Below are 15,701 nucleotides of genomic sequence, written 5' to 3' on the forward strand. Positions count from 1 at the left end.
TTCCCATGAAAATTTAGCTTATCTTTTCAACTGCATTTTTTTAATGAAGCCTCTATTAAATTTTCGAGGGTGAATAATTTGAAATAAAAATGAAAGTCAAAAGCGAAAGAATTCCTCATGCATTAGATTTACTTACTCTCTCGCAAACTTCCCCACCCTATCACAGTGGCAGTCTTCCCTGCATACGCTTTGTTGCCCGATGGGAGGCAGATAGAGCGGATATTCCTCGAATACGTCACTGGTGAGTCTAAAGTTATAATGGCAACATCATTATACTGGGGAACAGATAATCGAAAATAAGTCAAATGAACACATTATATTGTAAGAGTCAAATCAGTTGAGAATGAAGAGTGTAGGTAATATTATTTCATTGTAGTGTAACTTGAGTAATAAAATGACTTTGTCACCCACCTTCCAGCCAAGCTATCATAAGCGCCGTTGTTGATGAATTAGAATACAGAAAGACTGCTTGGGGCTCGAGACTTTTCTGGTTTAAGAATAACAATTCGGCAGGGAAAAATTATAATTCTTAATTTTTTCGAATGTGTCTGTCGTCAATTGTTTTCTTTATTATGCTGAAGATTTAAAAACTAGTTTATCACAAGCGCCATGACGCCATGGGGTATCAAAACAGGGTATCACAAGCAAGTGATTTGAGAAGGTACATATTCGAAATTTCAAGTCTCTGGTGTGTTAAGAACAGCTGTGTCCAACTTTTTCACTTTTACATCGGTCTTATGGCGATGGGCGCTTGTAATACTTCGGCTGGAAGGTGACAAATTCAGGCTCAAACATTTTTCGATCATTTTAATGATGTTCATTACTTAGAGTATTGAAAGCTCAGGGCGTGAAGCATAGTAATATTCGTAGTTTGAAGATGTTGTGAGATTGAAATTTTAATCAGACAGGAATTTTCCAATTAACTTTTGTCTAAAATCTGGTATGAAGTGTAAAATTGTTTTCATTTCTATGAAATAGAAACAAGTGAGGACTCCTAGGTCATCCCTTCAATTTCATTTGTGTAAAAGGTTTTTTCGAAAAAATGAATGTAAATAAAAAGAATCAATGTAAAATACATAGAGTTTGACTTTTTATGTATTACTACAATACTTACCAATGTCCGAGCGTCAAAACCTTTATGTCTGACTATCCTTTTCACCTTTTTCTCAATGTGCCGCACGTCAGAGGAACTCTTAATGTTATGATCTCCAAGATTCACTGTCAATTGGGCCACATCCCAAGAGCTCATGCTGGAAAGTAGAGAAATATTTCAATAAGAATTTAGGCATTGAGAAAAATCTATTATTTGTTCTTTGTCATTTTTATATTCAGGATGCTCTTGCCACCAATAGCGATACCGTTAAAATATTGTTAATGCATTCAATCTTCATAAGCTTAGGAATTCATGAAAACACTTAATTTACAAACCTTTCATTGAATACAATAGTTGTTTTATGTGGGGAACAGTAACAATACATTTTAGCATTGAAAAAAGATAAAATAAATATACATGGTAAAGTTGAAAAAAATTTGTAAAAATACTCTTGTATAACAAATTATCCAATAAAATGCAACCATTTTTTGTTGAAAATGTACCCTTACTTTGTGCTTTAGTAGTCATGATTGCGATGCTTTTCATGTCTCATTTACTCCGCCTGCCTCAATTTGTAAATCGCACTCTACAGTTTCAGGACATTTTGTCAACGATTTTTTGTCCGCGCACCTTTTTTGTCCAGTAGTTTACGTCCATACGTAAAATAAGCAACAGTTACTTGGTCCAAGCGTTATATTGTAGTCGGTATGTAAAATTATATTGACAATATGGAAATGAGAAATTGAGAGAGAAGGAGGTGTTGTTATGGTTGCTCATTTTCTAAATGAAATGTTATTACTTTCTCCTTTTGAATCATCTTTTTAAATTGTCATTGGTGAATATTTGGTTTTATTTCTATCCTTAAAATATTGAATGTACAATATACCTTATATATGTATAGGTACTTTTTTTTAATATTTTTTTTATTTTTTCTCTACGAAATTATGACTTCATTTTGAAAACATTTATATTTTTAAAACGTGACAAATATTTGTAAAACCTTTTCCAAGCGACATTAATCTCAATGAGCCGCAGTTGTGCCGATAGAAACTGCAAAAATGAATAAAAGAGGGAAAAAAACCAAGAAGCACGCAATCTTTAGTTTTAACCCATTTGTACATCGATCTTTTAGAGTCAAATACGTCAAATTTTGAGCGTTTCGTTGCGCGTGCACCTCGCTGCAGCACAATAAAAGCACAAAATGTAAAAGAAAAAATTAAAGTGCTTTGGAAATCATTAAATTTGACATGGAACCACCAATATTTAAAAAATACACATTATATTATTATTCTCCTTTGATAAGTTAATACATATTTTTTCCCCATCAATTTAAATGAGAATAATCAATGCAGAGTGTGCAAACATTTCAAAATCATGAGTTAAAAAACGCTGACTATGCGAGTATAAATATTAAAGCCTAACAGAGCGGAGCAGCGGCGTGCTACCAGCACGAGAGGCTCACTGGCGCCTACAAACCTAAGTGGATACTTCGCGCATTGCACAATGCTTGAAGTATCCACTTAGGTTTGTAGGCGCCAATGCGCGTTTCGCGATGGCCGCCCGCCCGCCGTGCGGCGGCGCCTGAAGCAACTATTTCACAACAGTGGTCGCACAGTATTATACGAAATTGAACGTATTAAGAATGACAGGCATCCTTTAAAAGTACAGATCTTTCCTCGCAAAATAAATCAAGATACTTTTCGTACGCTGGAGAAATCTAAGAGCCTTTAGCTGAGGCAAATATAGAGATTTATCCGGTACAGGTATAACAAAGCGGGAAAATCTTGAAGGATAATTAAGTCCTGTTACACCAAAGAGGTGTAGAGAGTTTTAGTGAATTTTGTCTCATGGAATTGACGCTCCCCCATTTTTACCAAAACTCTCAACTATATGTTATTCTCGGTTGGACCAAACAGACAAAACAAAAAAACAAGCAAACCCTCATTCTTCCAAGACATTTTACATTTTCATCCAAAAACGTCGTGAGCAATTGTCGTTTGTATTTACATGTGGGAAAATTAACTTTGGGTCTCAACTGGCACGTGGACCAAAACTCCCGTACCGAAAAAACGCGTGGACGTAAATTACTGGAAAAAACAGGTGCGCGGACAAAAAATCGTCGACGAAATGTCCTATAACCCACTCTACAGTTTTAATTAGACTCAGTACGATTATCTTTGAATCCAAAAAAAAGGGGATTGCTCTTACTTTTGACTCCAAAATTTACTCATTTCTTTAAACATTTATAAAAATGTACCAGAAATAACACTTCATGGCAAGACTATTGTCATTACATTTGTCTAAGAAAAATTGAAATGAATTACTTTGAGCTAGCTACATACTAACTATTTCTTTATGGCTAAAACTTACTGAGCCACGCAATGAGCAGCCGTTAAGACATGTTGATTATCAAGCAGAGAGCCTCCACAAAACTGGCGTCCTCCATTCATTAAAGCAGCCTGAAAAATGAAGAAGGTTGTTGGTGAAATCATTAATTTTCCTCTCTCTTTTTGACCTATAAATTTTTTTTTTTTTTTTTTTTTACTACTTCAAATAGCCCACAAGGGCTAATCCCACGCTTAAATAAAAACAAAAAGAAAAGAAACAAAGAAAAAAAGATACATAAAAAAAGAAACATAAAAAAAAGCTACAAATAAAAAAGAACAAATAAGAAAATTGCCTTAAATAAGATACATTTTTGAGAGGGGAAAAATTCTCAGATTTCTCCCCCCTAGTAGCACAGTGCAATGAAAATATTGAAATAAAATTGCATTTTTTCCTCCATGATATTGCAATATATTTATATCATTTCGTCAATAAATGCTGATTTTAAACTATCAATAAGAAGAGCTCCATGTATTAAAAAAAGGCTATTTGCAATGCAAAGAAACATAGCAACTTATTAATTTATCGCAATGAATTTCTTTAACAATAAGATGCCCCTTCAATCAGTAGACGGGCAACATTCACAACATTTCGATGCAGAAGCAATAATTTTACCATGTGATTGAAAGGAGGGGTGTCGAGAGGGGCCGTTTGGGGGCCCATTCTGAATATCCTCAACTCAACGACTTTTCTCTCACTGAATGTCCATATTTTGCAGATTGCATCATTTTTTTTGTTTGACCATTTTCGGTATCTTTCTGGGTTCAATTCCAGCCTAAACATGGTCTGAAGATCAATTTTGGCGAAAAATACGGGTTGCCGAAAAATCTACATTCCCCCTAAGTATTTACGTTCAAACCCACGTTCATGTTAGTTTTAGACTTAAGAGAGACTAGAGATGACCCAATCATGATGCATCCCGTACTAAAATAGGTATAGATAAACTAGGGGCCTGTGGCCGCTACGCGGCCGCCAACCACTGAAAAAAAACTGCACGTAAAAAATCGTAGAACAACCATATTCAAGTTATTTTATAGATGCATGGATTCAAAAGCCGACGGGTGCACGCGAAATAAAGCGTATTTATCTTTGATTGCAACGTTATACACCACACCGCTTTTAAAAAGCTACACACGCAGTTTTTCTGAAGAGTTCCCAAGTTTTTTCTTTAAAAAAAAAGCTACACACATTTTTTTAGAAGTTTCAAAATTTCCGGAATGATTCAAAATAAAATCACAAAAAATTTCGACGCGATATTTTCGTTCGTTCTGTTTTCTTTTTATTAAACACAAATTAATTTCATGCGATTCAAGTTTCAGAATCACTGCATCGTTTAAACATCGTCCGAGTTTCTGAATCGTTGCAATTAAGATACATATTTACCCCTTAATTGGGGTAAAACCCGGTCAGGGACCGCCAAAATAAAAGAATAGACGCGAAAGAAAGAAAGAAAGAAAGGACGCGTGGATCCAGTCTTGCGGCGATTTTAGCGTCGTACAAGTCAGGGAAGGGAGTGCGGTCGAGTGTCGAGTCATCTTCACAGTGTGGTGCGCCTTCAATCCAGCCAGCGGCAATGTGCCGATACGCGAAGTCGAATAGTTACCGCTAATAACTCTCGCATTGCGTTTGGTGCAATACGAGAAGTATTCATGCAGTCTTGTAGGCGCTAACATGCGCTTGACGCCGACCGCACTGTTTGGCGCAATGCATGAAGTATTCCTGCAGTCTTGCAGGCGCTGATGTGAGTTCGACGCCGACCGCACCGTGTTCGACGCGATTATTTGAACTCGCGTTAAGATAATCGCGGCATTGAACAATGGGGCTTAAAGGGCCCATGCTGTGTTTCGACGCCGTATGAGCACTCCAACGTTGCCTCGTTTCTCTCGATAAAATATTTTCTTCGAGAAAAGTAAGGAAAGCTCAGTATGTTCGCTTTTTTTAGATTGAATGGACCATTGAACAAGATACGAATGGAGATGTTGCATGTGTGAGGAATTTGCGATTTGACTGTTGATTCTTGTGTAAAAGTTCGCGAGAAACACGATGGTGCCACTGGTTTTCTCTGAAATCGACTCCCAAGCTCAAAAAAAGCTCTCAAGTTGAGGCCAAAATGGAGGGGATATCCCACCCTACTCTGAGAGTCCACCTCTCCATGCAAAAATAGGGAGTAAATACATTAGCTGGGTTGCCGTGTTTTCAGTTTTGGAGTCCCCAAATAAAGTGGCAGCCCTGTCAATGTATTTGCTCCCTATCTTTGTATGGAGAGTTTATCTTGATGTAGTCGTGGACTCTCAGGGTAGGGTGGGATATCCCCTCCATTTCGGCATCAACTTGAGAGCTTTTTTTGAGCTTGGGAGTTGATTTCAGAAAAAACCAGTGGCACCATCGTGTTTCTCGCGAACTTTTACATAGAAATCAATAGTCAAATCGCAAATTCCTCACACATGCAACATCTCCATTTAAGCACTCTGATAAATGATGGCGAATGCCTGAAGGCTTTTAGAAAAAAGAGACACTCACAATCCAAGGCCATTCTCCAGGTCTGGCATTTTGACCTCCGACAATCCTGTCCTCCTCGCGTTCAAGTCCATTCTTGAGGCCGCACTGTGCGCTGTTGTAATCCGGGGTCGAATCGCCACCCCCGGTCTCAACGGGCACGATGGCGGGCTTCTCGGTGGTAGAAGGTAAAGTCGGATAAACAGGACTCATGGCGGGCGGGTGAGTGGGCAGGGGTGGAGGCCAGTTGGGCGGCACCGCCGTGGGGTATTGCGGTGGCCAATTTGCAGGCCACGACGGAGGTTGGGGTTGGGGTTGAGAGGCGGGCGGCCAAGACGGGGGCTGGGATGTAGGGGGCCAGGAGGGGGGCTGGGGTTGGGGTTGGGGCTTGGGGGGCCATTGAACGGACGGTGGAGTGGTTTGTTGGGGGTAGCTTGGCGGGTGAGTGGGCAGTGGCGGGATGGTGTGGTCGGGTGGGTGGGTTGGGATGGGTGGCGGCCAGTCGTTTGGAATGGCCGGTGACTGGAACTGCCGCAGCGGTTTGTTGAAAAATCGCAGGGGTTTTTCGTCGTCTTCGTCGTCGGCTGCGATCTGGAAGATCGGGTTCAGGGCTACCTCAGGACAGCATACACCGTAGGCCTGGAATCAGACAACGTGGATTAATTTTTAGCTCATTAGTACATTTCTGTATAATTTTTTAGGGGTTTGGAGGACAAGGCGCATAAGTGCAGTTTTTGCCATTTCGAGAAATACGATTTTGAAGTTTTGATATTATATGGATCCTTGTGGTAGTTCGAACTGACTTTGTGATGCTTAAAAATTGAAATTCGGGAGCGAATTTTCCGCAGAATATGCATTAGTTTTAATTGAAATCATTAATATCTCGATTTTTTAAAAAACTGCCCTCATGCGCCTCGTCCTCCAAGCCCCTCATTTGACTAGCGTTCAAATGGACCGCGTTAAGCAGAAAGGAACCAAACCACATCAGCTGTTGCCAAATTTAATCGAACAATTTAATTATTTTACTTGAAAACGCTTGGCGGATTTTTGTGCAAATTTCAATGAATTTTCTGCATAGTACAAAGCAAATTTTTTGCAATTTTCAAAGGAGTCCACAAAAACGTTCTCTCGTGAGAGAGAACTTGCAATGATTGGGAAAATTGCCTGATTAAATTTTGCAATAACTAATGTGGCTTGGTTCCTCTCTGCTAAACGCGGTCCAAACAGCCTCAGCTCAAGTAATAATAGCTCTGATCCAAATCACCGCGGACAAGCGAGACTCTACTGTATTTAATTACTGCATTGAATAATTGCATTGAAAAGGAAACTTTTATATATGTAGTAGAGGTTCCTTTCAGTATTTCAATCTACAGTAGAGTCCTGATTATCCGCGATACAGATTGATGACCAAAAAGCGAAACCACCTATTTTCGTTTACGACGTTGCAGACCTCCTGTCATACTTCCTTTGGTCTTCGAAATAGAAGTCAACCTAATTTCTTGGAAACTTTTTGGTTTTTCTTCTCTGCTAACAGAATATTCTGAATTAATTTCAAGCTATAAAGCTGACTCGTTTCTCCTCAAGAAACTACAAAGGGAGCGAAAATTTTGAGGCACTGATGGAGATATGTGGTTTAGCACTATGACCATCGAGATTATGTGCGGATTTTTTCCAATATGGCATTTTTCATGGAGTGAAAGGAAATTTGCGGCTAAGAAAGGTTTGCACAAATCTTGCCCACATAAAGGATAACGCAACTCCATTATTTCAAGGTTGCAAATTTAATTCAAACAGTTAATCCATTCAAATTTAGGAAAAATTATCTGTAAACGCGTGGAAACTCAACCCAAAAACGGCGGAATTCTAAAGCGCCAACTTCTGTGAAAAAGGTCCTCCAGATATAATGTTCGTCAAAATAACCTTTTTAAAGGCAAAATTCGTTAATTCTTAACGTACAAGTACATTTCTGTCTAACATTTGACAAGTGTTAAAATAGTCTTTTAAAATATTCAGTCTCATTGATCACCTGACTTCCTAGCCGAATAGCTTACAATTAGTTTCGAATTATCCGCGATAGCTCCGATCCCAATCACCGCGGATAATCAAAACTCTACTGTATTCAAATTGTCATCTATTTTCTAAACAAGCATTCTGGTTTCTGATCATCTCTCTGCCACTGAATGGTAGTAATGGTATGAAAGGCGTCCGAAAATGACCTCAATTTTACCCTTACACCCACCAAGTCTCCCATAGGCGTAGCTAGGCCATTTTGCTGGGGGGTGGCCCCCCACCACCCGGGGGTCTGGGGGGTATGGAATACCCCAGGTCAGCGGGGGGGTCCGGGGGGCCTCCCCCGGAAAATTTTTGAAATTTTAACTCTATTTGAGGCATCTCGAGGCACTTGTGGCGTTAATCTTCCTTCAATTTCTGCATAAAATTCACCCAGTTTTATGCATTTTAAGGTTAAAATACTTTGAAATTGTTGCATTCAACAGGTTATTCCATTTATTTTCTCACTTTTAACCACTCATTTGTGTGAAAATTGCGAAATAAATGTTTAGTGAATGCCAGATCATTGTTCTGTATTAGGAAAAGCCCATGCAAAGTAAAATATAATATAATGAGCAAGACGTAACTATGAACGAATGAGCATTTGTCATGTACCAAAAAATAAAGATATGAATTATGAATTAGAAAAAAATCGATTGCATCCAGATTTTTTGAGCAATTCACTGAATAATGAACAGAGAAAAAAAACTAACCGTTCGAGCGCGAGATTTTAAGTAAAAACTATGTGCATTAAGAGTGATAAATTTCATTGATTCATAATTTATTTTACACTCTGATTTTTCCTCGTTAATTAGAGGTAATTGAATAACAAAGCAGGATGGAATTAATGTTAAAGATGTTAAAGATGGTGTTTTTGCACCCAGAATTTCTGGGGGGGCCAGATGATACTATTTCCAATTTTGGGGGGGCCAGGCCCCCCCTGGCCCCCCCTTCCTACGCCACTGAAGTCTCCACTTAGAGCGCACAATGGTCTTGATGAAAAAAAAAAATGTGACAAAAGTGTGCCCAAAACGGTTGGTAGGGGTAAGTCTATGATACGTGTGGACTTAAAATCGCAAAAAATCAAAATCTTGGCTGATGCTAATTTCAAGACACCGCAATTTGAAATTTTCATTGTACATGGAAGTTCTCTACTGATTTTGATTCGGGTTTTTTACTGATTTGTCTATTGAATCGGTGTCGGCTGGTTCATGTTTTTATTTTTCGTTCGATTCTTGTCGATCAAATACATACCACCTTGTTACATGCAGACTTCCTATCATACTCTTTTTTAACTGAGCAATTTGCCTTCTGCTGCATCTGCAGCAATTGTTGTTATGAATATTTTTTGCATGCTGATTTCAGCTCATTACATACTTGACTCTCTAAAGTGATTTCACGTGCAAAGGCAATTCGCCTTCAGCTGCGTCTGCAGCAATTGCTGTTACGAATATGTTGTGAGTGCTGATTTTACCTCATTACATACTCGACTTTTTGAAGGCGTTTTATGTGTGCAAGTAGCGCAATCTGTCGGAGAACGAACGAAGTATGGATTGAGAGATTTTCCGTTGTTCTCCAACAGAGTGCTCTACTTTCGCACATTAAACGCCTTCAGAGAATCAAGTATGTAATGAACTCAGATCAGCACGCACAACATATTCGTAACAGCAATTGCTGCGGACGCAGTTGAAGGCGAATTGAAAACAACCGTATAATACACGTTGAAAAGCATTTTAGCTCTTCAATTAATAATGTTGTCAATAGAGAGTTGTATTAAATGTTTATGGTCCTCTTATAGGGGTTTCTCGAAAAACTTTTTAACTTAAACTAAAACATAAACCACTTTTTCATACAACTTTGGGTACATTTTTGTCGCATTTTTTATTTACTTCATGACCACTATGAGCGGGCTTCTCTGGTTATGCTCTGTGGAGGACCCAAGGGAGGCTGAAGGGGTCTCGGTACCATGAAATTCGGATTCCTTTGGGTCGATTCCCTATCAGCCCCGCGGCCCTTGACTTCGTGCGACCTGAATCAACCATAAAATAAGCCTGGTACGGCTGGTCTCGGACACCCTGTGCTCTCAAGTTCACGATCCAAGATTTTTTGCCGTGACAGCGGAGAGAGCAGTAAGTGTCAAATTGTCGAAATCGAGTTCCCTTATTCAAATTTCGTTTAATCTCTTTTAGATGAAATCGTTGAAACAGCAAAATTCATCTTAATTGTATAAAAACGAGACATATGAGAAAGCCGCAAGCGCGCAAAAAATGACGTAGTTTCAGGCAAGACAGCAGCAAGTGACATTTTTCCTCCGGAGAGTCAATGAAAAAAGTGCTTTCAAGTAAAATGCCGCCCTCTTCTGCCGATTTCTGACCTGAAAATGTGTTTGTTGTATGTTCAAAACACAACCACGAAAGCATGTAGAAGATGGCATCTACGACTGTCTTGTCTAACAATAGCCCAGCATGATAATGAAAAATACCCTTTTTATGCAATTGAAATAATATCGGTCGATTTTTAATCATCCGATCGGTTTCTAGGAGTCCACCACGGATTAGTGGTAATTTAACGAAGAACGGAGACGTCTTTCAATAAAGTTTCCCCGGCCCGACGCTTCTGAGCCCGTTTTCTCAAAACTTCATTTTCGCACTTACTGCTCATTTCGCTGTCACGACAGATTTCTGGATCGTGCGACAGCCGTGACGTGAGAGCAAAAAGAGTAGTAAGTGCGTTTCTGTATGAGCCATGGTTTGCACATGCTTTAATGTGTCTCAAGGTTCATCCCAGCATGATGGAGATGTTGCATGTGTGAGGGATTTGCGATTTGATTCGACCATTGATTCTTATGTAAAAGTTTGCGAGAAACACGATAGTGCCACTGGCTTTCTCTGAAATCATCTCCCAAGCTCAAAAAAAGCTCTCAAGTTGAGGCCAAAATGGAGGGGATATTCCACCCTACCCTAAGAGTCCACCTCTACATCAAAACAAACTCTCCGTGCAAAGATAGGGAACAAATACATTGACAGGGCTGCCACTTTATTTGAGGACTCCAAGACTGAAAACACGGCAACCCTGCTAATGTATTTGCTCCCTACCTTTGCACGGAGAGTTTGTCTTGATGTAGAGGTGGACTCTCAGGGTAGGGCGGGATATCCCCTCCATTTTGGCCTCAACTTGAGAGCTTTTTTTGAGCTTGGGAGATGATTTCGGAGAAAGCCAGTGGCACTATCGTGTTTCTCGCGAACTTTTACATAAGAAACAACAGTCAAATCGCAAATTCCTCACACATGCAACATCTCCATTACTGCTTTCTTCGCTATCACGACAACTTCATTCTACACTTGGCAGTAACCCGGTGGTATTAGATTAGAAGGTGGAATTCTGACCTGTTTACCGGAGGATGTGAAGTAGGTGCAGGTGTCGAACATGCCGAAGACCCAGGTCTGCTGGCTGCTCAGCTGCGGGAGTTTGAAGAAGGGGTAGCATTTCTTGAAGGACATGCACTTGCCGAAGAGCCCCCGGTCGGTGAAGCACGGCCCGACCTCCCCGCTCCCGCCGGCGATCCAGTTCTCGAACTGTCGTCGTTGCCGCTGGCCCTGCGATGGCCGCGGTGCAGCCGTGCTCGACGCCCGTGTGTTGCGGGTTGTCTCGTTCAGAAATCTAGGCGCCGCTGAAACAGAGAGACATGACAATTAGCTACTGTTCTTGTATCCATGGGATTCCATGGGTGGAAATTGTGGCGATCCTTGAAAGTCCGCAACAATGCTTCTTATTCTCAATTTCATGGACCACTAGACAAGGTACGAATTTAAGCAATCTGATGCAGTGGCGTGGCGTGAACGATCGATCATCGATATTTCCCCATTTGAGGGTATGGTGAAGAATCGATTACGAAGGTGTTCGCTGCAAACACCCTGAATATCGATCTCTTTCCGTAGGTTTAAATGGCAGATCAATCGATATATCGCAAAGCACGCCACGCCGCTGATCTGATGCATGTTTCTTAACAGGAATTTTACGTAGAACACGATTCTTGCATCGAAAATTACTGAAATTAACTCCTGAGTAAGATATTAACGTTTTAATTTTTCATTAGTTACGGGAAATTTGAATTGCCCGGTCCAAAGAAACGCAATACTCTACGGGAGTCAAATCACGCACTACTGCGGGCTTGGCGGGCCTCTCAATCAGACATTGTCCATTTCCCAACCTTTATCGTTCGAAGTGTGAACAATTTGCTATAGCTGAGCCAAAGCGTCAAGGTTGAGGTTGTCATGCTTTCGTTTCTCTAAGACTGCTACGGTAACGTTTAGTGTGCGATTTGACTCGCGTAGACCATTGCGTTTTCATGAGCGAGAGGTTTGAATCCACGCGTCAAGAAACATGAACTATCTTGGTTAGGAGTCAATTTCAGTAATTTTCGTTGCGTGAATCATAATCTACATGACATTTTGGGCAAGAAGCATGTATTTGAATCTTTGAATTCACAACTTGTCTAGTGGTTCATGGTATGTAAAACAGTCGATTCTAGGGTCTCATATTTGGGAACATTTTGAAAAAGTGAGAATCCTCATGGGCATATTTTGAGCTGTTCTTCTCGAAAAGTTGTCAGAAACACTATTTCGATGAGCAAAGATATACTACGCAGTTTCTCTTCGTGAAATTTATGGTGGGAACAGGCAGATTTCTGGTTGAGCAGCCCCTTTAGTTTCACCCGTGCATGTTTCAAAAAGCTCTCCCTTCCCCTCTTAAAACCGATCAATACTTGTAATGGATGCGGGCAAAATATGCCTTTGAGTGGTAACTCAAAAAAAAAAAAGTTCGTCTCATGGAAAAAATTCGGTTAGAAGGACTAAACTCCGGTTTACATCCAAGTTAAGCCTTTGCGTTGCCACAAAAAACAACAAAACAAAAACGCCTTCAATTCCTCTGCATGCAACTCGCGCATCCCTCGAGTTCGAATAGTTGCATTCAGGCGTTCTGTTAAGAAAACCTTAGTGCCCTCGACTTTTGACAATGCAGGAAAGATATCACTGAAGTTTTAGGTCGTAGAAACTGAACTTAAGTTCAGATGACCGAAGTTCTTGGTGATGAATATGAGTCTTAGTAAGTATGTCTGACAATTTTGGTTAACCGAACCGAAGTTGGGTTTTTAAACTCCGTTGACAGAAAACTTCGATTTTTGGTGTTCCTTGTGAGTCGAAGTTTTTTTCTACGTATACAGAGAAAAAACAAAATTTGGGTGAAAGAAATGTCGGTTTCCACCTTAGTACTGTACGCTTTTCAAACTTTGCGAGAACATTGGGTCAAAATTTCCAGTCATACAAATTACATTAACAATGATGTTATAAAATGTTTGAAATGAGTCGTTTCTAAAGATGGCAAAAGCGCAGGTAAACTTTAAACGCGCTTTGCTCGAATTCTTCAGCGTTTTCTGTCCATCAGAGGAAGAAAATGCAATCGGCATTCAATGACGTATCTTATCAAAGTAGGTTTAGTTTTACAGTTATTTTAAAGAATTGCTTCCAGAATAGGCACAGCACTTATTGATTATATCGATTTTTAAGAAATAATATTAGACAGCAGGCTTTTTCCGTGACAGTGATAAGATGACATCACAGTATCAGAATTATAGATTGAGGAGTAAGAATTTTCCTCTCGTGGTTTCTTTAAACTCTGAAGTTGAGATAAGTGGTATTCCTAAATTTATTAAAAAGTAAAGAATCTCAAAACCACATTTGCGATTCTTAAACGGATCCAATCAGGTGGCCACAACAACTTTCCGAGATCAAACTTTGAAAAAATAAATTTTCAACGAAGCACAATACGGATCGGAGTTTTTTGCTTCAAATATGCATTCGCTTTGCATACATTTAAAAGTAAAGGGGATTTCATGTCAGACCCCAGAATAAATCTTTTGCCTGTCAAAATTAAAGAATACACAGAGCTCAGCGAAAGATTTCAAAACTTCTTCCCTCCTAAACGATAAAGAAATGGAAAACTTGGACCGGAGGAACCAAGTCACATCAGCTATTGCCAAATTTAATTGGACAATTTAATTTTTAACATGAAAACGGCTGTGCGGATTTTTGTGCAAATTTTAATGAATTTTCAGCGTGGTGCGAAGAAACTTCCTTAAAATTTTCAAATTAATCTGCACAAACGTCCCCTTGTAAAAAATTAAATTGCCCAGTTAAATTTGGCAATAGCTGATGTGGCTTGGTATCTTTCTGCTAATCGCGGTCCAATTCTGCCTTGCTAAGGAAGAACACCGTATGAGCCTTCAGGCGTTGCCAGATTTTCTTCGATAAAATACGGATTCCTTGTTAAACTTATGACTATTTTTCTTCCAATTTTTCACAGATTTTTTTTCGTTATTTTACCTAAAGTTCATGAAAATGTCAAAGAAAAATACTCATAACTTTCCTCAAAAATAAACATTTAATAGAAGAAATTTGGAAACTCTCGAATGTTCATGAGGCGTTCTTCCTTAGCATGGCAGAATTGATGCCTCGTGCAACCCCAACGATGGCCCCTTTGGTCAATTATTCATTTTAAAAGAAATGACCGCCTTTGAAGAGCGAGTCCAACGCCCTGTGCAGACTTCGAACGGCACACAGTGGATCGAGTCAATCAAAGAGGTCGGACATGAAATGTTTAACAAAAAATACAAATATTAATGTTTATTTCGTCGCAAATTCAATTTCGTGGGGTGTTTCTGGAGGGAAATTTTACGAAAAAACCAATGGAGCCCCTCTTAAACTTTTTTGTTTCATATTTACTTTTCAAACAGCAAAACGAAACGAAAACGCCTTCAATTCCTCTGCATGCAACACGCGCATCCCTCGAGTTCGAATAGTTGCATTCAAGCCTTCTTTTAAGAAAACCTTAGTGCCCTCGACTTCTGACAATGCAGGAAAGATATCTCTTGCGCGCTGAAGTTTTAGGTAGTAGAAACTGAACTCAAGTTCAGATGACCAAAGTTCTTGGTGATGAATTTGAGTCTCAGTAAGTATGGTTGACAATTTTGGTTCACCGAACCGAAGTTTGGTTTCTAAACTCCGATGGCAGAAAACTTCGATTTTTGGTGTTCCGTGTGAACCGAAGTTTTTTTCTACGTGTTCAGTGAAAACACAAATTTTGGTTAAAAGAAATGTCAGTTTTCAGTTTTTACTACCGTACGCTTTTCAAACTTTCAAGAACAGTCAAAATTTTCAGCCATACAAATTACATTAACAATGATGTTGTAAAATGTTTCGAAGTTTTCAGACTGGGTCCGACTCCTCCGATTGATTCGATCCACTGTGCGGCGGTCCGGTCTGACCTTGGTAGACGGCCTTTGCCTGGTCAGTGTCCATTACCGGTCGAAATAAGAATTTGATAAAGACCCCCGCCTCGATGCGTTTTGCATCCACAGGCGTAACGTCTAAAACATGTGCTCCTCATTTAAGCCGGTATTACTTGCTGAATTTGGCAGCTGAATATAGGAATCGACAGTCATCGCTCAACAGATGAAATTTCGTTAGGTGATTCGAATTATTTTCATCTAAATTATTATAATATCGAATATTTCAGACGAACTGGTAACTGCTGAGCTCCAGTCTCATTGGTGCCCTGAATTTTCCGCAAAATTCAGAGACCATTCACTCATTCAGGAATGTGACGTACACATTCAGCG

General features: G+C 39.7%; 1 protein-coding gene across 1 annotated transcript in view; it reads right to left on the reverse strand.

The window, feature by feature from the left end:
* The window catches only part of l(2)k05911 (CLIP and Tryp_SPc domain-containing lethal (2) k05911), a 95,027-nt gene that overhangs the window by 2,182 nt on the left and 77,144 nt on the right, over positions 1-15,701 (reverse strand). The window contains exons 2-6 of the mRNA XM_072305081.1: positions 11,410-11,693; positions 5,999-6,613; positions 3,464-3,552; positions 1,115-1,250; positions 137-275 (exon numbers count right to left, since the gene is read on the reverse strand). Coding sequence (XP_072161182.1) covers positions 137-275; positions 1,115-1,250; positions 3,464-3,552; positions 5,999-6,613; positions 11,410-11,693 — 1,263 coding nt within the window. The remainder of the gene's footprint in view (positions 1-136; positions 276-1,114; positions 1,251-3,463; positions 3,553-5,998; positions 6,614-11,409; positions 11,694-15,701) is intronic.

Source organism: Bemisia tabaci, chromosome 10 (assembly GCF_918797505.1).
Source record: "Bemisia tabaci chromosome 10, PGI_BMITA_v3".
Lineage (NCBI taxonomy): Eukaryota > Metazoa > Arthropoda > Insecta > Hemiptera > Aleyrodidae > Bemisia > Bemisia tabaci.